This window comes from Macrosteles quadrilineatus, unplaced genomic scaffold, assembly GCF_028750875.1.
Source record: "Macrosteles quadrilineatus isolate MER2022 unplaced genomic scaffold, UCM_ALF_1.0 Scaffold_8__2_contigs__length_117827958, whole genome shotgun sequence".
NCBI lineage: Eukaryota > Metazoa > Arthropoda > Insecta > Hemiptera > Cicadellidae > Macrosteles > Macrosteles quadrilineatus.
This window is the reverse complement of record NW_026542601.1, coordinates 94378570-94403538: the sequence shown is the minus strand read 5'-3', so window position 1 is coordinate 94403538 and position 24969 is coordinate 94378570. Positions and strand designations below refer to the sequence as shown.

The window sequence follows — 24969 nt, the reverse complement described above, 5'->3', positions numbered from 1 at the left end:
GTTGCGTTTTCCTACATTTTTGTTTGGGGTTATTAAATGACACTTTGAACTTAGCTCACTATGATTGATTTTATTAAAGTTTTGTTTTTGTGATTGCTAAAGTAATGTTATTAACCTGCATTGATCATGTGCAAAACTCAATCGAGTTTAACCAAAGGTTTAGTTATCCAAACTGGTATTTTGAGGAACATTTACAAAAACATCTCTTCTAAGTTTTCTGTTGTTCAGATAGGTAACGCTTTATCAATGTCTTCCAAATAAAAGCTTCTGATATTACTAAAGATTGCTCAGACTAAGATTATGTGAAGTATGTCTGCTATTATTAGAGGTGTCTTGATCAAATCAGTCAGGTCCTTTAACACACAGAAACCACGTTGAAATTATGATTCACACGAAGCACATTCTCTGTCCACAGACGGCGCATTCTTATGGCCAAGCAGAACTACAGATGTGCAGGCTGTGGTCTAACAGTTGCGCAGCAGTACGCAGGCAGGTTTAGATACTGTGAGTATCTCGGCCGATACTTCTGCACCGGCTGTCACACCAATCAGCTGGCTGTCATACCTGGAAGAGTGATACAGAAATGGGACTTTACCAGGTATGCTGAACTAAACATTCTTCTCACTAAGACTAAAAAAATCAAAGTATACTCCTACAAAAAAATTATTCAGAAGATATCTTGTTTTGGCTAGTTGTATTGCATCCGTTGCGAAACCTGCGTAAGTTTCTCTCAAATTTCAGTATGGCTGGGTAGGGTTTTCAATTTTTCACTGTATTTTATGTCGATATAAGATGTTTATCATATTATGTTCTTGACCTTGTTCAGTTCGATGCTGGATATGAAAATAGATCATATAACCTGAAACTATCCTTTGACTACTTGTTATTGGACTGATGACGTACAAAGCATGTTAAACTTGATATATTTCTCAAATGAACTGACACTTATCTTTCTCAAACTAAATCCTTGGATTGGATTGGATTTTTTGCAAAAGTGTGGGATGCATTTTATTTATTGATGAATAAAATAGTAACTTAGTGAAATTTTTCTTTTGTAGGAATTACCATAGTAAAAGAGGGGAGTAGTAATATTTTCTTTATTCTTCTTCTAGTGCAGTCCAAACCTTATTTTTAATTTTTAAATAATATAGTTTAACTTTGAAATTGATTAAGCATTATAAGAAATGTTCCTGCCATGGGATGAAAAAAAGATTTCTTAATAAGTACTGCACAATTTATTCGTCCCTGCGATAGAACAAATCAGCCTTGCTTAATCTATCAAAACCTTTTGTGTGATGTTCAAATTTACCCGCAGATGTGCTGTCTCCAATTTCTCGTACAGACTGCTGGACCAGATGGCCAGTGATCCGTTGTTTAACATCCTGGATCTCAACTCCGGATTGTACTCTCGGGTGAGAGCACTGGATAGAACCAGGGTGTACAGGATACAGCTGCACTACCTCAAGGACTTCCTCAACACATGCCGTTTTGCACTACAGTAAGTCTGTGTCCCTTGCACAGATTCAAATTTAGGCCTAAATTATAAGCAAATATGTTAAATAATCAAACACTCTTTAGAAGAATCTTAATTTTTACCCATTAAGCACCATAGACAAGTGAAGTGTGATTCATTAGATGAAATAACAAAAAATTTATCATCAACATCCACTTAGCAGCTCCAGCCTCCTGGAAGTGTGAAGCGTGTTAACTAATGAATGAGTTGTATGTTAAATTAACCCTTTGAGTGACTCGAGTTGGTGAAACAATTTTATTTGAGGTTTGCCAGGCCTACATGTGGTGTTGCTTCTAGGAATGCTGGCCATTTCTTCACATAACTGTAGGCGTTTGGGAAAATTGTCATAAAATACTTATTTATTAAAATTTTTGGCCTAAATTTGTTTTGTTTAGTAGAGTATTAGATCGTGCATTATGAAATACTAATTTTAGTTGGGGTTTCATGAGTTAAAATAAAATATTTTCATGGCAAGGATAGAAATATGGTGCAGTTTGCAAAGTTTGAGTTAAAATATCATAATATAAAATTATTCATTGACATTCAATTTTACATTCTTTTTAAAGAGCATTAAAAACTAATAAGAAATCATGTATAACAAATGTATTTATTATACTTGTCCAAAAAAATGTAACATTTACTACAAAGAGGTCTCAAAAAATTGTAGGCCCTACCAATGGCCCTACCCAGTAAACAACCCAAATCATGCTCTAAGACTTGTGTTGTTACAGACAAAACTATATTATTTTACATTTGACTGTATTTTATGTTGTTATTATTATGTTTATAATTCAAATTACTATTAGAAGCCATGCACAAAATATACAAACGGTCAAAATAAAATCATGCACCTAAGACCTATGCTACCATGTCCATATACCGGTACATTTTATGAGATTAGCCACAAACTATCACCAAAACACAGAAATAAGTTGTGGTATTATAACTTTTTTAAGGTTTAAAATGTATTTTTCAATAATTCATGACCATAACCTGCAATTCTATAACCAAAACAACTTGTAAACAACAGTCGAAACAACAACACAACACACACACCAGTTGTGTAAAGCTGTCTACTATTGCGTAATGGTTTTTTATTGGTTGACCCCATTTCTCAGCTCCATTGTACAGTAAAAGAGCAAAATAGTAGTTGCCAACCTCCTTCTGTCGCATTTGGTGTGATTTGCGGCCAGCTTTATTGAAATGTCATAATGTATGAAGTGATTTTCTGAGCGTCTCGCTATGTATTGTTATTGTTTCTGATTTGTAATCACAAACATTCATCATGTGTTCATAGCTTCATTTATGTAAATATATGAGTAAAATAAATATTGTCAGTCTTTCATAGAAATGTCCTAAGACTACACTAAGAGAGAATGAATTGACAAGCAACTAAATCACTTCAGAAAAGAATTTCAGGCAGTTGATGGCACCCAAAAAGTTTCCACCACAATTCACTATTCATTTTGGGTACCGTCAACTGCATGCATTTCTTTTTATTTGGTAAGTTTAGATGTGTATTTTTTCCTTCTTCCTGTAAAACAACATAGTTTATACCCTTAGGCATTGATTCCCTGCAAAATGGTTACTCGATAAAGCTTCCGTTTTGTCTTACTTGTGTTGGTGATCGTGCTTTTTTACCTAGTTTTGCAAATTCCATTACCATCAAAAGGTATATTTCAAACTCCAGGTGACAGATTGGCAATACTAACATGGATGGTTGTATTACAGAGAAGACGGTTGTCTACAGGATTTTTTGAGGTCCACTCCCCCATACTTTCTGATGGATCCCCATGTCTACTCCATCCAAGACCTGAAGCAGGTTAAGATCGGAGAGATGACTGAACAACTGAAACTCCATGTAACCGCTGCCTTGGCTCATGTGGAGGATTGTGTGGTAATTCATACTATTTCAGTAGACTAACAACTCTTTAAAGTTCAATGAGATATACTTTGCAAGTTTGTTCATGTTGCACAAATGAACTGTTAATAACAAAATACAAAATAAAATCATTGCCTTTTGGATACTAATGTAGACATCCTCTCCCTATGTTGGAGCCAATGATGTTTCAATGTAAAATCACATTTCATTTCTTAATTTGTTCTACCTTAATAGTTGATGTGATATAAAACATGCAGTAGTCTACATTAGGTAGTTCTTTAAGCTTGGCCTGGTTAAAAAGTGGCCGTATTTAAAGAAATCAGTAATATACATTTGTGCACTCTGTGAATAACTCAATTCAATTAGCCTACAGTAGAGGGTCGATTATCCAAAGCAATCGGGGATCTGGGGTGTTCGAATAAAGGTTTTTTTTAGATAGTTGGTGAATGATAGTGAAAATTATATACATAATTTTTATTTTAACTTTGATTGCTAAAATAGAGATTGAAATGTATACATGCAAAACAGATTGTTGACTGTCTCCTGCAATTGTAGCAACGCTCAAGAGTATATATTGTGGTGTTTGCGTCACCACTGTTGGTTCTTGGAATAGCAGCAACGCATGTGAGAATATCATGCGGTTGCTTCATCACCGCTGATCGTTTCATGCGATCATGGCAACACCACACCAAGTAACGGCCTTTTGGTTTTGATGTTTCGGATGATCGGGCTTTGAGTAATCGATGCTCACTGTATGTCCATTTTCATTCAAAGACTGACTACAACTTAACATGTGAATGGAATGTCTCCTTCTATCCATACTCAAATAGTTTGTAAACAAAAACCTCAAAATTGAAAGTGTAACATCTAATCTTAATCACAATTTCCTTGTAATTGCAGTTGTGCCAAGGACGAGGGTTCGTCTGTGAGGTGTGCAACAAACCCGAGGTGATATTCCCCTGGCAGCTGATGAAGGTGGACAGGTGTAACAGCTGTGGCAACTGTTTCCACTCTGACTGCTACAAGGTCGGCACCACTGCTTGTGGTAGATGCTTCAGACTGACCAAGAGAAAGAACTCCATCCTCACATCACCTGTTGAAGTGTCATAGCGAAGACTGAAGTTCCATCCAAGGAAGACTGAGAATTTGTCGTAACACTGTCTGTGATTTACCTGGTAGCTTATGAAAAGTGATAAATGAAAAAATATCAAGATTTTGCTCAATGTGAGTTATCAATCAAATACTATAAAAGGCCTGGCCTGATGTATTAAGGAGTTAATAATTTGGTTAGGCTGGATAGAGTATGTTAATTGAATTTTGTGTTACTTTTCTTTTTCCTTCTGTGGTTTAGAACAAATTATATATAGTTTAAGTAAACCAACCTGTTATCATATTCTATCAAAATGTTATTCTAGCGGTACCAAAGATGCAGAAGAAGTAAGTTAAAATGATCTTAACTTTTGATATGTTAGGTTATTTTATTTTTATTTTATTGCTTGGTTTATTATTGTATGCTAATGATTTGCTCTTAATCCGTTACTTTACAAACGAAGCTGGATTATTGTAAAACTAATTGGAGGGTGAGGATTACAATACTGTGATATGATCTGTTAAGTATAATTGCACATTTGGTATGAGCAGCTCTTGTTAACTCACTTAGGTCTACATTGTATCAGAAATTACAACTTTTTAATGGACTTGCAGGTAAAGAGTTAAAATATTTACGAATATTGTACCTATATTACTATATAGGTATACGATTGAGATAGTAATTAATAAACTAGCTGCATTGTAGGATAATTTAGCTACCTTCAATTAATGTGTGGTTCGATTTATTTTGGATCAAAGTTTTCTGCCATAAAGTACTCAAATCAAAATAAGATGCCACGGCAAAATCTGACTGTTGTCTCATGCCTTCACTCACTACAGTTAGTTGTAATTCAATATATTTGAAGACACTTAGCTAAAGGCATTTATAGCCTTCCAACAAAAAGACTGGTGTGTACAGTAGGTACTCTTTTATCCACCATTTTAAGGATTTTGGTTAAACTGAATAACTAGTTTTAGTCATTTTAACAGAAAGTTAACATATTAGTTATTTACTATGTTACTATAAAAATACCAACATAAATGGGACCTTAATAAACAAAAGAGATGTTTTAGGGGGTCAGCTAATATTTAATAACTTAATTGCAGTAAGCAGATTTTTAAAACACTATTCCTTTTAAAATGAATTCCTTGTGACAGGAAGGATCAACCGATGTCAGTTCATTTGATGTTATATAAATCAAAAGAGTGCCTACTGTAGTTACGTTTACAGATTCCTCTAGAATGTATGTGTTTGGTTTGGCCAGTAGGTTAAGCACTGCGGGATGAAAAAACTGTTAGTGAACCTCTAATACAGTAAACTAGTTTATCGAAATTGGTCTGTTCTGTTTTGCACCGTCCCAAAGTCATATCAAAGTTGGTGCTTTTTGACTGCCATAATGTGAACGTTTGTGTAGATCAGGTCTTTCCTAGCTCTGAGGTTGCAAGGTAGCCTACATTAGGCAACTATAATTGTATTGTTATTGTTAGCTGTCTTGTGAAACGCCTATCCTATTGTACAATTGTGTTTTATTTTTATACTATATTCTAACAACAAACTACGAGTGAATTCTCGTATCACATCACTTAATATTTTTAGATTACTGTAATACAATTTTGAACATAAACATTGACATCTAAGTTTTAAGAATGAACTTATTTTATAATTAATTATAATTAACTAAGTTCGCAAGTTTTCATTTTAATATTTTTGATATTATTACACAATCATCATGTTTAACTTTTATACACTTTCATGCAAATAATATTTCGTTAGTTTTATAACTTTAATATAGTTACGAATTTAAATATTTAATATAAAAGTGTTAATAAATATGTTTATTGTTTATACTATTATTGTTGATTAAATAAATCTAACAAAATAAATTTTATGTTCCCTTCTTTTTCCAAATCATATAAAAATTCTAAAAGGAAGAAATCTTCTAATCAAAAAACCAGCGAACTTGTGACAGCCAATTTAAATCAGAAAAAAGAGGGGGGGGGGAATGAAGTTAAAAGAACTGCCGATTAACATTTCCAATATACCTACTACTAGAGGACCCATGCTGCTCCACAGCATCATATAGGATGGAGAGGACACAGCTAACTCACCTGATGAAAGGTTGCAGACGAGTCAAAGAACACATAAGTTCTTTGTTATGTGTGTGTTTTATGTGTTCTTTGACTCATCTGCAACCTTTCATCAGGTGAGTTAGCTGTGTCCTCTCCATTCTATATATTTATTTGATTTTTAATTCAGTAATACAGTATCTTGGAACTTAACTTAAACGTTTGCTTAAAACTCATCTAATATCTTAAATGAAAGCCGGTATTTCACTGAATTTTCTTATACCAAATATATAGGATTATGTATATTGTAACTGATTAAATACATCTTAAATTGAAGTAAGAATTTAAAAAAAAATCAAATTTATGTTTTTTGTAATACAGTAGATAAATATATGCCAATGCTTGATGTGAAATCTGGGAATGCATACTTCCAATTTGAGACCTCAATAATGAAAATGGGTAGAAAAGCCAAACAAACTCGGAAAGAAAAACCAAATTTAACTCCCATAAGAAATACATGGGGAGAAAATTTCAGTTACATATATGTCGAGTGGGACTGTAGATAAATATATGTCGACGCTTGATGAGAAATCTGTGCGTGCATACCTTCAATTTGAGACCTAAATCATGAAAATCGGTCGGGTAGAATAGCCATTAAGATTGAGTGCTTAATATCGGGTGCTACATTATTGAAGAATTCATGGTCACCCAAATCATTGACAGACAAGCGGAAAGTAAATAAAAGAGACGTCTTATAACGCTTAAAACATATATTTACGCAAATCCTGTTACTCACAAGACGGTAAATATACAAAAAAGATGGTAAGTGGTGATCGATTTTGATTGGACACTCCAATCATCATCAGACCCAATAGGCGAATTGGCCTATTAATTCGCCTATTGGGTCTGATGATGATTGGAGTGTCCGATTGAAATCGATCACCACTTACCATCTTTTTTGTATATTTACCGTCTTGTGAGTAACAGTATAAGCGTAAATATATGTTTTAAGTGTTATAAGACGCTTCTTTTATTTACTTTCCGTAAATTTAATAACACGTACAATGCTGATCAAGAAGTTAAACAGACAAGTGAACAGAACATGAACAAGGTATTAAAAGATACGTCTATGATCTGACAATAACTTATATTATAATTTAAAAGCCTAAAAATACAATGGTGTATACAGTATAATAGTAATCTACACAAGAATGGGTGATCAGTACAAAATACAGTGTGTGGCTAAGATATGGAGTCTAGGCAGGTACCAGAGGGGGAGGGGTAGAGGTAGGGGCGGTGTCTTGGTCCCCACCCCCTTCACCTCGAGCTTTTTTCCGCCTCTCAACATGCCCGTGACAGTTGTCACACTCGTCGTCATCTTCACTGTCCGAACTCTCACCAAACGCCCTAGGCTTGTTGTAAATGCAGCAACCTGAAATAAAAGGAATATTATAAACGTTAGGTTAACGTCGTTGTAAACGTCTACTACATCAGTATACAAGGTTATTTGTGTTTCAAGTGGCAAAAGTAGATGGTCAAAACCAGAAAATATAGAATGCAAAACCAAAACATAAAAAATTAAATCTAGTATCTCAAAACTTGAATACAACACTTTTTTACTCTCCTGGTTATGTACAAAAATACAGATAATAATAAATAGTTTATTAAAATTAATTAACCCTCCGAGTGTCCATAGTTTAGGCCTTAATGTCCACCTATTTTTGGCCCCTTTGCAAGGTTTTATTAAAACGGATCTGAGAAGCTTAAAACAATGTTAATTCTAATGTTCTATATACCATTTTGTTTGGAAAATCATGGGCTTCAATATTATATATAAAACATAAGGAACATTTAAAAAAAAAAAAATTTTAGGTAAAAAAAAATATAATTTCAAAAATTTTCAAAAAAAAAATAAGTTCGCGCTCAATGAAATTGTATAAATTATAGGCCTATAAATATTTGAAAATAGCCACTTTGTTCTAAATTTAATGAGGATTACAAATATATAATCATATAGCGAGGTAAGTTATCAAATAAATAAGTTATGAGCGAAAAACGGATTTCAGTACATAGCGTTTAGCTAAGAATGCATAGCCTAACCATAGCTAGGAATCTGGCTGATAATTTACATCAATATCACTACCTACTTCTTCAGGATCATCAACCAGCACTTCAAAACCACTTAAATCTTCTTATAATGCACCACGTATATCACTACTTTTGATTTTTAACACTAAAACAATGATAAACGTAATAAAACACATCAGTCATCGGTCCGGGGGAACCTAGCTGTTTACAAATACACGCATGTCAGCTGTCTGCTACAATATTTTCGGAACTAAAATGAATAGCGCTTAGAGACAGACCTCTGGAGAAAGCTTAGAATATTACGGAAAGAACGATACCTAACTCGATCCAGTTCAATCCGATTCAGTCAGTCATAGAGCCTTCGCCGTAAACGATGTTTGTGCGTCTTAAACTCGACGCGTGACCCTACACAAAGTGTGTTGTGCGTCTTAAACTCGACGCGTGACCCTCGGAGGGTTAAACAAATAATAATTAAATAATATAATTAAATAAAATTATAAATAATAATTATAAAATAATATAATAAAATAAAATAATTAAAATTAATAAAACAATTAACAATTCTTTTCACAGCATATTTTAAGGGATCTCCACTGGGCGACAGCGGCACCGGACTTACCGGGGGGTCGAGGGTATTGTTTTTCCACCCCTCAGCAAAAAGGGGGGTACAGGGGTTCTCCCCGGAATATTTTTGCATAAATTAAAGTGAAAATCACACATTTCTACGTATCTTTTAATGAATTTTCCGATTATATTTGCTTGTAAATAGTCCATATAATCTCACTTAATTACGTATTCTAGAACGTTGTAACAGGCCAAGGCTCGCTTCAAAACTTTTCGGGCCAAAATCAAGCATGTTAATCACTCGTTTACTAGACGGAAGCTGAGAGTAGGCCTACTCTAAAATATTTACACAATGTAATTTTTTTTTACTTTAAATTCTCATACAATGTGAATCATTAAAAAAAATATGCCGGTACCAACCATATTCCCACTGGGCGACAAAATCTCAGCACTAGGCAACACTTGTGTCGCCCAGTTAACATGTTATTTTATGCCCTGATACTTTTACTTTTTATACTCATACTCAAACTAAATTAATGGTCTATAGTCTGTGCTAGCACTTAAATCGAAACACCGGTTAATTTTTTGAAGTGGTAGTTATTTTGTTTATGTATCAGCTGCATTTAACAGAGGTAGATTAGGAAATAAGTCTAGGTATTGCATTCTCACCTGAAACTAGCTTCTCGTGTCTATTTAAATATACATCATTCATTGTCTTTATATTCTTATATTTTAATTAAAAAATGAGGTCATATTCGTGATAATGTTTCATGAGAATATTTGAAGGTATCTATCTGACCGAGGAATAGCAGGAAACCATTGTTGCTTACGCGTCGGATATCTTGGAATCTTAAAACTCTGTATGTATTTTGAGTTTTAAATGAGCTTTTGTAATTATTCTTTCACCCTGGCACAACACATTTATCTGGCATGGTGTAGTAACAAGTTCAATGTCATAACTAATGATTAAAGGTAGTAGAAGCACGAATAAGTAAGTCGGTACGCGACTCCTCGATTCACTATTGTGGTAAGACGATCGCGCGCCAAGACTCAGATGCGACTTGCGAGTTTTCGCTCGCCGCGGCCTTGTGTACTAGAGAAGACTATGGTATATAATCCACCCTCTAAAATTGAGAACTAGAAAATATAAATGTAGTCTTGCTTGTATTGTCCTGTTAAGCTGGCTGACATTAAGTTAAAAGCAGATTTATTTCCGATTCACAGGTTTATTCCATTCAAGATGTTATATTCTGATGGACCAAAAACCATTAAAACCATTGTGCTTAATTAAAGAAAATGTTTTTTTTTTGTTTTGTAAAATAACACAAGAGTCATTGTACCAACTTAAGGTTAGATGGGTCTATTTCATTTACTTACATTTGGATTTTTTCTTATTTAAGTGTTCATTATCAACTGTGTCTTCACCCCATTTTACTTGTTTCTTGGATTTAGGTTTTTTAAGCCTCAACCGCAATGTTGGGAGATCCTGGAAAGAAGGATATAATTAGCATTGAGCTGCCACATCAATTTCTTAACCAATAAAAACATACAAGTTAAAGATTTAAAATTAGCCACTTTTTTGAGTTATGACACTTCTAGCATAACCAAGCCTTAGGAGTTGTTTTCTTACGTCAGTTAAGATAAAATTTCCTTTAAAACAACTAATTGGTCAATCAACAATCCAGGGTACAGCATTTATAAAAAAGGCCATCTTTTTTGTAAAAACATTTTATAAACTTCAATTATACAGGGTGTTATATAAACGCCCTGTATAACAAAGCGATTCCATTATATTAGAACTACCAAGTGACATAGATTAACTTTTTTGTATTTATGACATATTTTATGGTCTTGGTTGAGACACCAAACATTACAGAACCTAAATTATTCTTCCTAAGGGTAGTAATCAAAGGTTGTAGGCCACCACAATGCATTACATTTAACATTTACGTAGTACTGGATACCAAAATATGATTTTTTTAAACTGGACACTACTTTATTTTTAAGTCCTTTCTGCAGTATAGCCTAAACGTAATTGTTAGAGTAGCTTACCATGAAAGGATCAAATCATTAATTAATTGTTACATGAAAATTAATTCTTATCAGTTTTATAATATTTTATAGTAGAAAGCCCATGATAACTTTAATTACATTTTGATTCTTAACTAAGAAATATTTCTCAAAAGTTTTATATTAGTATGTGAAAAATAAGGTTAATAAAAATTACTTGGTTTTGTGGAAAAATAACACTTTTTATTATATTACAGTTTTTAGCATTATACATTGATTTATCGATTTTATTGTAACTAACTACCTTTTTTACACCTGTTTTGTAATTTACACTTTTGGAGGATAAACTACAAAAACTAAACTAAATAATTACATAAGAATACAGTTGAAAAATATATACCTATTAAGTTTAAACAAATTTTTATGTTGGATCAAATATTAATAAAAACAATAGCATTTGTCATTTAGATATTAATTAATGACTCTATCTAACAACAGGTCACAGATAGTAACCAGATAGTAGGGTTTAGACCAATCCCTTAGATTTTTTTTAGAAATTTCCCTCAATTAACCTACTGTAGTTTGCAAAACCAATAGCCACTTAATTTACAGGTTAATTACTTTTCATAAGATTTTTGACTTGATATGATGTAACGTTTTGAGATATCTAATCATTAAATAAATGTAATCACTACACAAGATAAAGCACTAAAACAGTTTGCTTTCTGTTTTCGGCAAACACACTCCTTGAAAATCTGAAAATATTACAACAGGTAGATTTTTTTTATCCCACAGGGTTTCTTAATTAAATATTGCCAAGGAATTACTTAAGAAGTCCATAAGGTTGGGAATGGATGACAATATTTAGCTAATCATCAGAAAACAATAAATTTACTGAAATAATCAGTCCATCTTCATATGTTTCTCACTTAAAAAGTACAAACACAATTTAAGGTAGATTTAAAACTTGAAAGGTAAGTTAGTGCTTACTGAAGTAGGCTATAGCAATTCTGTTTACAGGGAGAAAATTTATTTTTTTACTTAGAGGTAAGTAAATTTCAAACTATGCCTTGTGTGATTTAAACCATTCTTTAGAATGCTTGACAATGAATAGATAATAGATGGGTGATTTATTCCATGGTCCAATAGCATAATTTAACTTCATGATTTGATTTGTAATAAACTAACTGATATAAATGGATTAATATATTTGTTTTTACTACATTCCCCTAAATTACTACATTATTCTCTGCCCTAAACACGGCAGAGAATAATGTGACCGTGTTCTGCATTACATTTAATAATACTCTGGATGGGGCAATCAAAGCTCAATTTTCCCAAAAAAAAAAATGAAAATCCAAACCAAAAATTAATCTAACGGGGGGTAGAACTAAATCTATATTAATGGTTCGTTTATGGAGTATTCATAAAAAAATACTACTAGGTACTGTCATTGACTATTGGATACTGGGAAAATGCTAGTACAGTATAACTATAACTATACAATGAAACATGGACAGTGTTTAAACAGAACAAACACTTGAAAATTTCCATTAAGCTTATCTGTTTTCTCGCTAAAAGAGGAAAACAATTTCAAGGTGCTTGATTAGTTTGGATATTAGTTTAAACTATAACACTACATACAGGAATAATGTTAAATTTTTGGTAGCATTTCAACATTTAAATTTGTTTACAGACAAGTAAATATATTGTTTAATTGAGCCACTGATGGAGTGTGCATAAGTCAATCACTGGTTTCTGTCCATTACACCAACTTTTAACCAAACCAAGGACTGAATAGGCAGCTTATTGTGAGCTATAGCATCTTTTATGATATTTTAACAATCATAGTATGATACCTTGCCACAGCAAACCTGCAGAATGCAGACTAAGCGAATTTTCATTTACCTGGTTGGATTTTGCGCAATAATGTTCCCCTAAATTTTTTAGATTTATTTCCTTTATAAATAACATTGATTTTAATGAGTAACCTACTTAGGGTTGATGCTACAGGAAGGTAATGTCAGCACATTACATGTCAGCATCTGAGGTACATGTTTTTGTAAGACATGTTGATGGCTTAGTACGAAATAAACAAATTGGTCAAATTAAATCAAACTATTGCCACAACCTAGCAAATACAACCTATAAAACCTAACCTAACCAAACTTGCTGATTATGAAAAAATGTTATGAAGGTTTACTAATAGAATCAATATTTTTAATCGATATTAGGGTAGCCCGGTTAAGAAACTGTTTCCGGTCTTTTTTACCTCCTGCCCACTACACCCCTTCCACTAAAACCCCTGAATCACTCTTACGCTCTGGGGAGTCAAACGGCACTCGGGCCAACCTGACGGTTTTGACAGTTCATGACCCCACAGCAAAGAATAGGACGGCACTCGCTCCACATCCCATATCCAGTATCCCGGTCATTTTGATTTACTTTATATGGCCATTCTTTTTCAGTTCTCCGATTTTTTCTGGCGAATAATTCAGCACTTGTGACAAAACATGGTCTGTATGCTCTCCCAGAAGAGGTGGAGGGGAGTGTATACAATTTGTGCTGTCAGAATATTCCACTGGTGGTCCGACAAGTTTCACAGTAGATCCATCTACCAGCTTCACATCCTGGACTAGCTCTATGGCCTTCACGTGCTCATCCTCAAACACCTGGAAACATTAATCGTCTTGAAACTTTGAAGGAAACATGCTAACTCTTCAGAAGACTACATAGAAAATATGTTGATTTAAGTTTTAGAAGTTGTCTGAATAAATTTAAAAAGGCACATTTTTGTTGATTAAGAAACAAAACAACCACTCACCATCTTTATGAAAATAAGCCGGTGAATGTCAATGTTTAAGATTATAAGGACAATATGAGGAAACTATTGCATTACTTTCTCTACATTGACATTGTATTACAATAAGTCCATACAAAAGAGAAAGTTTATCCTTAACACTGACAAGAGGTCTAGTTACATTTTTTTAAGATCAACAGAAATGCTTTATTCCTTGAGCAATAAAATACATCCTAAGCTACAGCATACATGAATTAATTTATAAACATTGATCTTATTAACAAAATGGTAGAATTCTTATTTAACATATTATTATTGGATTAATGATAAAGAGTTCCTATAAGGAGTTATTTAGCCTAAATTAATCAATAGTTACCAACCTGAGATAGTGTATTCACTTGTCCATAAGGAAAAGCAGAACCCTCCAAAGTCTTCAGCCATTCTGCTGTGGACTTTGATATAAAAACGTTTATTAATTGTCTTATTAAAGCCTTTCGGTTCTTAACCCGTTCCTTGTTGGTTGCAAACCTCACATCTTTATACAGCTCGACAAGATTAATTCTCTGACAAAGTGATTTAAACTGTTGATCTGAACCTGTTCCTACAGTCAGATAACCATCAGCAGTAGCAAATGTTTCATAAGGCACGATACTCTCATGTGCTGTCCCCCACTTCTTAGCTTCTTTCCCAGCATTGAGATAGTTGGATCCAATGTTTATTAAACTGGCTATTTGTGTTGAGAGAAGATTGCAGTCAATTTTCTGCCCTCTGCCTGTCTTTGCTCTATGTAGCAGAGCTGCTAGTATTGCTCCGTGTGCAAACAGTCCGGTCGCCAAGTCAGTCATGGCTACCCCAGGCTTGCATGGATCTCCGTTTTCTGGGCCTGTGATGTGCAGGAGTCCACCGATGGAGGCAGCGATCACGTCGTACCCAGGTCTCTTGCTGTAAGGTCCTTTTGAGCCGTACCCAGTCAGAGAGAGGTATATAAGATGAGGAGCTATCTTTTTTAGTGAGTTGTAACCAATACCTAGGTCATCTAACTTACCGGGGACAAAGTTTTCAATCAGTACATCACTGACTTTTGCTAAATCGTTGATAACTTCTACGCCCTCGGGAGTTTTCAAATTTACACAAACACTTTTCTTATTTCTGTTAAGGCACACAAAGTAGCAGGTAAGCTCCGATTCTTTAACGTAGGGAGGGCCCCATTTTCTAGCTTCGTCTCCCCCTTCAGGCTGCTCAATCTTGTAAACTTCTGCTCCTAAATCTCCTAAAATCATGGTACAAAATGGACCAGCTACTATTCGAGTCAAGTCAATAATCCTTACACCACTTAATGGGCTACCAAGATCGGATGTAGAAAAATAGTTGAAACCTTTGTACGATCCACATATCAGTTTTCTTGTACTCCTTCCTTTCAGCATGCATGCTACACATGCTTTAGTGGCTAAAATATACCTGAAATAATAACATCAATCTAATGCATTCATGCGGCACATTCTAGTCCATCCTGTAAATAGCCTAGATAAAAAAAAACAAGTATGCCAAGTAGTTTTATGTTATCATAAAAATGTCTGCATACAAAAATTTCAGATAGGTTAGTTAATGCAATAAGTTGTAGACCTAGGTTTTACAAATAACTTAGTTGATTATTATCAAATTACAGCTAGATAGTCAAATTTTGCAGCACTTCTAATGGTTTAGCAATATTATATACGGTAGCTTAAGGTACTATGAACGGTTTTTCGATTTTATAATAACTAGAGATGTTAAATTAAATCAACCCTTAGTTTGCCTTCTTAATTTAATTATCTAATGTACATTTTACATCATTATTTTTGTAACTTGGTTAGGCCTCATGACTTAGCGAATATTATTTACGAGTACAGTTGACTCAATAATGAGACACTTGGCAGTCTGATCCTGCCATGAACACATCCACATTTAGCATCTGTAAAAATAGGTAGCCTGCAGAATTTTGATTTCTGTTGTACTGAAGCTAATAGGACTCTCGTTTCTCTCCAATTGGGGTGTCCAATCAAAATCGGTGGTCCTGACAATTTACAATTATTATTATGTGAATAAAACTAGGCCTCATTTTTAGGATTTATTAGTCAATTAGGTACGGTAGTAAATCAAACTTTTAAAAGTATTCGAGTTTTTCAGCAATTAGACTAAGCTACTAGCTACTTGGGACACCTTATTGAATTTAGGCTAATTTAAAAGTTATGTCTACAAGATACCTACAGCTGTACCTACCTACACGAGGTAATAAACTAAAATTGTATAAAATAAATAAAACATTGCTTTTTCTGTAAAAAAGGACTCTCAATAGTATTAATTGAAACACCCAGTAGACAAGGAACGTAATAATAACTTATAATAAACCTGTAGGCCTATTGGCTTCCATGGTCAATGATTGCACATTCGTATTCTTGGTCAATGTTTTCATTTACCTATAGTCTAGATTGATATTAAAACATTACTCTAGGACCTAACTTGTGTTGAGAATTATGACCGTTTCCGTCTGCAATTAGGTTAATTTTAACGGTACCTATTTATTTTTCTGGAACGCAATGTTGCATTTTTGAAATAGTATTTTGTTGTGTCTTACCCGGTATTTTAATTGAGCAAAACACATTTAAGTCACACATTTTTAAAACATTTAACTTGGTCTGGAGTTAACATAAACTAACAGTTTGGTTCCTTAACCTAAACTAGGGTACAGTTCTGTAGAGAACCTGGTGATATGATGTCGGAGTAAATATCAATTAGGTCCATATGTATCAATTATAATTTGGTCGAATCAAATTTAATCTGGCCATAAACTACTAGGCCTCTTATTATATGAATAAAAACAATAACCAAAACATTAATAAAGCTGTTTCTTTTTTATCCTATAAGCTTAAGATAACTTAATTTTTTATGACTAAAATGGGATGAAACTATGCCTAACTTATACATTTTTGAACCCTATGCGGTGATCAAACTTGGATAACTTTGTTAAATTGTAAGTTAATGTTTGGGTCCAATTTAGGCCTAATACCTTTTTGTTTGTATTGGTTATAAAACATTGAATTGAGTAGGCCTAACTTACCTTTGAAGTTATTGGTCTGTAAGCTATTCAATTGAAACCAAATAATAGACCTATTTTATGAACATTAGGGTACAGTTAGTTCCACAGAGAACTTGTGATATAGGCCTATTGTCAAACAACTATCACAGCTCCAAATTCGCAGAAAGGTCCACCTTCCATCCTCACATTAGGGATAAGCATCGATAACTTAGTCGATGTTTTTCTATCGATGTTCAATGGTAGGTTACCGATAGGCCTATGGGATTGGTGTGAACCTGGCAATAACTCCAGCCATAAGTAGTGCGCGCGCCCGAAAAAATCTATTGCTGGCCGTTTTGCGGCAAAATGCGACCGCGTAACATGAAACCGATGATGTCACCAGATAGAGGACAGTTTAACGGACACAACAGTATCAATATCATGTACCTGGGGAATAAGAAAGGGGGGGTAAAGTCAGCAATAAGTAGTGGGCGCGCCCGAAGAAATCTATTGCCGGCCGTATTGCGGAAAAATACGTCCGCGAGCAATAATAACGACGATGCCAACAGATAGAGGACACTTCAACGGACACGACAGTATCAACATCATGTACCTGGGGAGTAATTTAGGGGGGGTAAAACCAGCAATAAGTAGTGGGCGCGCCCGAAAAAATCTATTCCCGGCCGTATTGCGGAAAAATACGTCCGCGAGCAATAATAACGACGATGCCAACAGATAGAGGACACTTCAACGGACACGACAGTGTCAACATCATGTACCTGGGGAGTAATATAAGCGGGGTAAAACCAGCAATAAGTAGTGCGCGCGCCCGATAAAATCTATTGCTGGCCGTATTGCGGAAAAATACGTCCGCGAGCAATAATAACGACGATGCCAACAGATAGAGGACACTTCAACGGACACGACAGTATCAACATCATGTACCTGGGGAGTAATATAAGGGGGGTAAAACCAGCAATAAGTTGTGCGCGCGCCCTTTCAAATCTATTGCTGGCCGTATTGCGGAGAAATACGTCCGCGAGCAATAATAACGACGACGCCAACAGATAGAGGACCCTTCAACGGACACCACAGTATCAACATCATGTACCTGGGGAGTAATATAAGGGGGGTAAAACCAGCAATAAGTTGTGCGCGCGCCCTTTCAAATCTATTGCTGGCCGTATTGCGGAGAAATACGTCCGCGAGCAATAATAACGACGACGCCAACAGATAGAGGACCCTTCAACGGACACCACAGTATCAACTTCATGTACCTGGGGAGTAATATAAGCGGGGTAAAACCAGCAATAAGTAGTGCGCGCGCCCGATAAATTCTATTGCTGGCCGTATTGCCGAAAAATACGTCCGCAAGCAATATTAACAATGATGCCAACAGATAGAGGACACTTCAACGGACACGACAGTGTCAATATCATGTACCTGGGGAGTAATATAGGGGGGTAAAACCAGCAATAAGTTGTGCGCGCGCCCTTTCAAATCTATTGCTGGCCGTATTGCGGAAAAATACGTCCGCGAGCAATAATAACGACGATGCCAACAGATAGAGGACACTTCAACGGACACGACAGTATCAACATCATGTACCTGGGGAGTAATTTAGGGGGGGTAAAACCAGCAATAAGTAGTGGGCGCGCCCGAAAAAATCTATTCCCGGCCGTATTGCGGAAAAATACGTCCGCGAGCAATAATAACGACGATGCCAACAGATAGAGGACACTTCAACGGACACGACAGTATCAACATCATGTACCTGGGGAGTAATATAAGGGGGGTAAAACCAGCAATAAGTTGTGCGCGCGCCCTTTCAAATCTATTGCTGGCCGTATTGCGGAGAAATACGTCCGCGAGCAATAATAACGACGACGCCAACAGATAGAGGACCCTTCAACGGACACCACAGTATCAACATCATGTACCTGGGGAGTAATATAAGGGGGGTAAAACCAACAATAAGTTGTGAGCGCGCCCTTTCAAATCTATTGCTGGCCGTATTGCGGAAAAATACGTCCGCGAGCAATAATAACGACGATGCCAACAGATAGAGGACACTTCAACGGACACGACAGTATCAACATCATGTACCTGGGGAGTAATTTAGGGGGGGTAAAACCAGCAATAAGTAGTGGGCGCGCCCGAAAAAATCTATTCACGGCCGTATTGCGGAAAAATACGTCCGCGAGCAATAATAACGACGATGCCAACAGATAGAGGACACTTCAACGGACACGACAGTATCAACATCATGTACCTGGGGAGTAATATAAGCGGGGTAAAACCAGCAATAAGTAGTGCGGGCGCCCGATAAAATCTATTGCTGGCCGTATTGCTGAAAAATACGTCCGCAAGCAATATTAACAATGATGCCAACAGATAGAGGACACTTCAACGGACACGACAGTGTCAATATCATGTACTTGGGGAGTAATATAGGGGGGTAAAACCAGCAATAAGTTGTGCGCGCGCCCGATAAAATCTATTGCTGGCCGTATTGCCGAAAATTACGTCCGCGAGCAATAACTTATTGCTGGTTTTACCCCCCCTAAATTACTCCCTAGGTACATGAAGTTGATACTGTCGTTTCCGTTGAAGTGTCCTCTATCTGTTGGCGTCGTCGTTATTATTGCTCGCGGACGTATTTCTCCGCAATACGGCCAGCAATAGATTTGAAAGGGCGCGCGCACACCTTATTGCTGGTTTTACCCCCCTTATATTACTCCCCAGGTACATGATGTTGATACTGTCGTGTCCGTTGAAGTGTCCTCTATCTTTTGGCATCGTCGTTATTATTGCTCGCGGACGTATTTTTCTGCAATACGGCCGGGAATAGATTTTTTCGGACGCGCCCACTACTTATTGCTGGTTTTACCCCCCTTATATTACTCCCCAGGTACATGATATTGACACTTTCGTGTCCGTTGAAGTGTCCTCTATCTGTTGGCATCATTGTTAATATTGCTTGCGGACGTATTTTTCGGCAATACGGCCAGCAATAGATTTTATCGGGCGCGCGCACTACTTATTGCTGGTTTTACCCCCCCCTAAATTACTCCCCAGGTACATGAAGTTGATACTGTCGTGTCCGTTGAAGTGTCCCCTATCTTTTGGCATCGTCGTTATTATTGCTCGCGGACGTATTTTTCCGCAATACGGCCGGGAATAGATTTTTTCGGGCGCGCCCACTACTTATTGCTGGTTTTACCCCCCTTATATTACTCCCCAGGTACATGATGTTGATACTGTCGTGTCCGTTGGAGTGTCCTCTATCTGTTGGCATCATTGTTAATATTGCTTGCGGACGTATTTTTCGGCAATACGGCCAGCAATAGATTTTATCGGGCGCGCGCACTATTTATTGCTGGTTTTACCCCCCCTAAATTACTCCCCAGGTACATGATGTTGATACTGTCAAGTCCGTTGAAGTGTCCTCTATCTGTTGGCGTCGTCGTTATTATTGCTCGCGGACGTATTTCTCCGCAATACGGCCAGCAATAGATTTGAAAGGGCGCGCGCACAACTTATTGCTAGTTTTACCCCCCTAAATTACTCCCCAGGTACATGAAGTTGATACTGTCGTGTCCGTTGAAGTGTCCCCTATCTTTTGGCATCGTCGTTATTATTGCTCGCGGACGTATTTTTCCGCAATACGGCCGGGAATAGATTTTTTCGGGCGCGCCCACTACTTATTGCTGGTTTTACCCCCCTTATATTACTCCCCAGGTACATGATGTTGATACTGTCGTGTCCGTTGGAGTGTCCTCTATCTGTTGGCATCATTGTTAATATTGCTTGCGGACGTATTTTTCGGCAATACGGCCAGCAATAAATTTTATCGGGCGCGCGCACTATTTATTGCTGGTTTTACCCCCCCTAAATTACTCCCCAGGTACATGATGTTGATACTGTCAAGTCCGTTGAAGTGTCCTCTATCTGTTGGCGTCGTCGTTATTATTGCTCGCGGACGTATTTCTCCGCAATACGGCCAGCAATAGATTTGAAAGGGCGCGCGCACAACTTATTGCTAGTTTTACCCCCCTTATATTACTCCCCAGGTACATGATGTTGATACTGTCGTGTCCGTTGAAGTGTCCTCTATCTGTTGGCATCGTCGTTAATATTGCTTGCGGACGTATTTTTCGGCAATACGGCCAGCAATAGATTTTATCGGGCGCGCGCACTACTTATTGCTGGTTTTACCCCCCCTAAATTACTCCCCAGGTACATGATGTTGATACTGTCGTGTCCGTTGAAGTGTACTCTATCTGTTGGCATCGTCGTTATTATTGCTCGCGGACGTATTTTTCCGCAATACGTTCGGGAATAGATTTTTTCGGGCGCGCCCACTACTTATTGCTGGTTTTACCCCCCCTAAATTACTGCCCAGGTACATGATGTTGATACTGTCGTGTCCGTTGAAGTGTCCTCTATCTGTTGGCATCGTCGTTATTATTGCTCGCGGACGTATTTTTCCGCAATACGGCCGGCAATAGATTTTTTCGGGCGCGCCCACTACTTATTGCTGACTTTACCCCCCTTTCTTATTCCCCAGGTACATGATATTGATACTGTTGTGTCCGTTTAACTGTCCTCTATCTGGTGACATCATCGGTTTCATGTTACGCGGTCGCATTTTGCCGCAAAACGGCCAGCAATAGATTTTAGCGGGCGGGCGTACTACTTATTGCCAAGTTATTGCCAGGTTCACACAAGTGCCTATGGGTACACTTCCACATCTGTTGGCACAAACAACCGAATGGAAATATCGATCGATATATCGAATTAAACAGTCGAATAATCAATATTACTCATTCGGTTTTTAGTGCTAACAGATATGGAAGTGTACCCAACGATATTTTTGTTACTGTACATCGATGTTTTTCATTACTAGAGAGTACAAAATGCAGACGAAAAACTGATAAAACATCAATGTTTTTTTATGGTTTTGCAACAATGTCATCAATCGACAACAGAACAATCGAATGTAATGGTTGACATCGATGTTGAACATTGATGGTTGGCCTATCAATGCTCATCCCTACCTCAAATGCCTAGCTTATATAACTTAAGGCAATCTAAAACACAAATCTCAGAGTGGAAACGATGTTTGCTTTGAAAAGTGCCAGGGGAAAGTGCTTGGAATTTTCTAATATAGCCAAACAAACTAAAGTTTGTAGAAATCACATGAGTGGATAAACTGTTCATTTACCTAAGTCTAAGTTAAATGTTCACAGGCTAAATAGGCTAGGCTACCCAAATGGTAAGTTAACTTCTAAACCAATTTTACACTAGGCCTAAAGGCTGATATTTAAAAACTATCAGGGGGAACTGATGAAGGGAAATGATGATCTGCTTACATCTATCAACCTTTAACACACAAACAGAACAGACATGGAATAACTGAGATCTTGACTTGATGTTACTCTAAAGACTGAAATTATAATAAAGCCTAACTGACCTGCTGAGCGCTAGCATTTTCTTCCTCAACAACAGTAACGGTGTTACTTTCAGCTACTTGATTGAGATTATTAGCGATTTCCGCCATCAGCTTCAGCTATGACAAATTGACATGCGTATGCATAAGTGAAATGTAAAAAGAAAGTGACAATTAATTTTGTATACAACCACCACAATAAATGTGACACTGACGACTGACGAGGACGAGTGGGAGTTGGGAGTAACGAGTGGGACTGACGTTAAAAGAAGAACAAGAACAAGAAGTTCTAGCATGCTGTTTTAAGCCCCCCACACACTACCAGACCAGACCTCCAGACCAGACCGTCTGGTCTGGCGTCTGGCACTTGTCTTATCGTGTGTGGGGCTGTCTGCAGACCGATTTTCTCGGACCAGACTGTCTGCGTGTCTGATGGTTGAACCCTCAGACCACAGACGGTCTGAGGTTCCCCCACCACTATTTTTGTCTGGTCTGTGAGTGTGTAGCGCTGTCTGTCAGACGGCCGACCATCGTGACAGTCTTCATCCATTTGTTGGAGTTCTCACCACCGTCTCTCAATTACGAATGTTAGACCGTCTGGTCTGGGAGTGTGTAGAGCCGTCCAAGACGGTCTGGTTGCAGCCAGACGGTCTGGTCTGGAGGTCTGGTCTGGTAGTGTGTGGGGGGGCTTAAGCCCCCCACACACTACCAGACCAGACCGTCTGGCTGCAACCAGACCGTCTTGGACGGCTCTACACACTCCCAGACCAGACGGTCCTAATTCGTAATTGAGAGACCGTGGTGAGAACTCCAACAAATGGATGAAGATTGTCACGATGGTCGGCCGTCTGACAGACAGCGCTACACACTCACAGACCAGACAAAAATAGTGGTGGGGGAACCTCAGACCGTCTGTTGTCTGAGGGTTCAACCATCAGACACGCAGACAGTCTGGTCCGAGAAAATCGGTCTGCAGACAGCCCCACACACAAGACAAGTGCCAGACGCCAGACCAGACGGTCTGGTCTGGAGGTCTGGTCTGGTAGTGTGTGGGGGGCTTTACTCGACGTTCTGGGTCTGTACCCACGAGCTACTCAGCTTCCACATGCACAACAGCATGACATAGGATAACAGCTATTTGTGTAATAGCTTCACTGTATATCTTTAATTGGACCTGTTTAGATAGTTGTTTCGTTTCAACGTTTCAACAGTTGCAGTTTGCAGTTGCGAACTGTGCATTGTGGTTTTGAGGTGTTTATTCTTTACTGCTTGTTTATTTTTGACTTGAGCTGCTTGAAAAGGTGTTTTATGATTATGAAAATTAAAGTATTAAAGTGTTGTGAGTGAGCTGAAGCTGATTATTTGTTATTAGGTATTAACAATTAAATATTTTGCGTGCATGAATTATTTATGAACTTTTAAATGTTCACTTAACCTATCTTTTTCGGATTCCTCAAGAAAGAGTGATTGTTAATGTTAAGTTGAGTTGCGTTTGTGTGTAAATTTGTTAGATTGGAGTTTTGGTAGTGGTAGGTCTGGTCTAGGTTTATTTTGATTAAGTTAGTTGGGCCTTTCAGTGGAGTTTAGGTCTAAGTTATTGCCTTTGAAAAAGTTAAATTAATAACTTATCTATTAATAAGAAGAGTATGCCTAAGTTAAGTTTACCTTAGAGGCTAACTTAGACCTACCACTACCAAAACTGCAATCTAACAAATTCACACACAAACAAACACCTAACCTAACCTAACAATCACTCTCTCTTGAGGAATCAGAAAAATATAGGTTAAAGTAAACATTTAAATCTTCATAATTAATTCATGCACGCAAAACATTTAGGCTAATTGTCAATACCTAATAACAAATCAGCTTCAGCACACTCACAAAACGTTAATTTTCATAATCATAAAACACCTTTTCAAGCAGCTCAAGTCAAAAGTAAACAAACAGTAAAGATTAAAGAATAAACACCTTTTCAAAATCACAATGCACAGTTCGCAACTGTAACTGTTGAAAAAACAACTATCTAAACAGAAACAGGTCCAATAAAGATATCCGGTGAAGCTATTACACAAATACCTGTTATCCCAGGAACTGTTCGAAGGCCTTCTGTGCTTGTTGAAGCTGAGGTGCTCGTGGGTACAGAACGTCGAGTCATGCTGTTTTTATAGCTCAGTGATTTTTTTTTTTAACGGCCGGCTTTGTTCGTAAAAACAATGCAGCAGCGTGGTTAGATATTTCGTGGGGTCCCAGTTTATCGACATCCCAAAAGATCGACACTGAAATAGTCCCACTTTGTCGACAACTCAAAATGGCGACAGTGTCGGTAATATGGGATGTCTGTAAAGTGGGATGTCGGTTATGTGGGATGTCTGTTATGTGGGACGGTTGTGTAAATTTTCCCACTTTATCGACACGCAAAATGTCGACAAGCAAAACAGATCGACAAAGA

General features: G+C 37.0%; 3 protein-coding genes across 5 annotated transcripts in view; 1 reads left to right on the top strand and 2 right to left on the bottom strand.

Moving 5' to 3' along the window:
- Window positions 1-6178, top strand: part of LOC128999739 (run domain Beclin-1-interacting and cysteine-rich domain-containing protein-like) — a 30117-nt gene extending 23939 nt beyond the window's left edge. Inside the window, exons 7-10 of one of the 3 annotated variants that reach the window (XM_054426397.1) lie at window positions 416-598; window positions 1316-1498; window positions 3245-3410; window positions 4296-6178. In XM_054426397.1, coding sequence (XP_054282372.1) covers window positions 416-598; window positions 1316-1498; window positions 3245-3410; window positions 4296-4505 — 742 coding nt within the window. In that variant the 3' untranslated portion in view covers window positions 4506-6178. The remainder of the gene's footprint in view (window positions 1-415; window positions 599-1315; window positions 1499-3244; window positions 3411-4295) is intronic. The other 2 variants (XM_054426395.1, XM_054426396.1) reach the window with 2 other exon arrangements.
- Window positions 6179-7681: 1503 nt separating this feature from the next.
- On the bottom strand, window positions 7682-22754 carry LOC129001615 (E3 ubiquitin-protein ligase PPP1R11). Its single transcript, XM_054428978.1, has 3 exons — window positions 22545-22754; window positions 10581-10689; window positions 7682-7983 (listed from the first exon to the last, which is right to left on the bottom strand). The coding sequence occupies exons 1-3, from the start codon at window positions 22629-22631 to the stop codon at window positions 7808-7810; spliced, it is 372 nt and encodes a 123-aa protein (XP_054284953.1). The 5' UTR covers window positions 22632-22754; the 3' UTR covers window positions 7682-7807.
- LOC129001614 (succinate--hydroxymethylglutarate CoA-transferase) lies at window positions 12820-15588 on the bottom strand. The gene is made up of 2 exons (XM_054428977.1): window positions 14394-15588; window positions 12820-13885 (listed from the first exon to the last, which is right to left on the bottom strand). Exons 1-2 carry the CDS (start codon window positions 15435-15437, stop codon window positions 13655-13657), a joined length of 1275 nt encoding a protein of 424 aa, XP_054284952.1. The 5' UTR covers window positions 15438-15588; the 3' UTR covers window positions 12820-13654.
- Window positions 22755-24969: the final 2215 nt, after the last annotated feature.

What these genes read in the sequence shown, in the direction of transcription:
- LOC129001614 (XM_054428977.1), bottom strand. Translation starts at nt 15,437, where the DNA reads ATGCTGAAAGGAAGGAGTACAAGAAAACTGATATGTGGATCGTACAAA. An exon ending in AAGTGAATACACTATCTCAG is followed by an intron (nt 13,886 to 14,393) that starts GTTGGTAACTAT and finishes TAATGTTTCCAG; the next exon opens with GTGTTTGAGGATGAGCACGT.
- LOC129001615 (XM_054428978.1), bottom strand. Translation starts at nt 22,631, where the DNA reads ATGGCGGAAATCGCTAATAATCTCAATCAAGTAGCTGAAAGTAACACC. An exon ending in AAAATGCTAGCGCTCAGCAG is followed by an intron (nt 10,690 to 22,544) that starts GTCAGTTAGGCT and finishes CCTTCTTTCCAG; the next exon opens with GATCTCCCAACATTGCGGTT. An exon ending in AAATAAGAAAAAATCCAAAT is followed by an intron (nt 7,984 to 10,580) that starts GTAAGTAAATGA and finishes CTTTTATTTCAG; the next exon opens with GTTGCTGCATTTACAACAAG.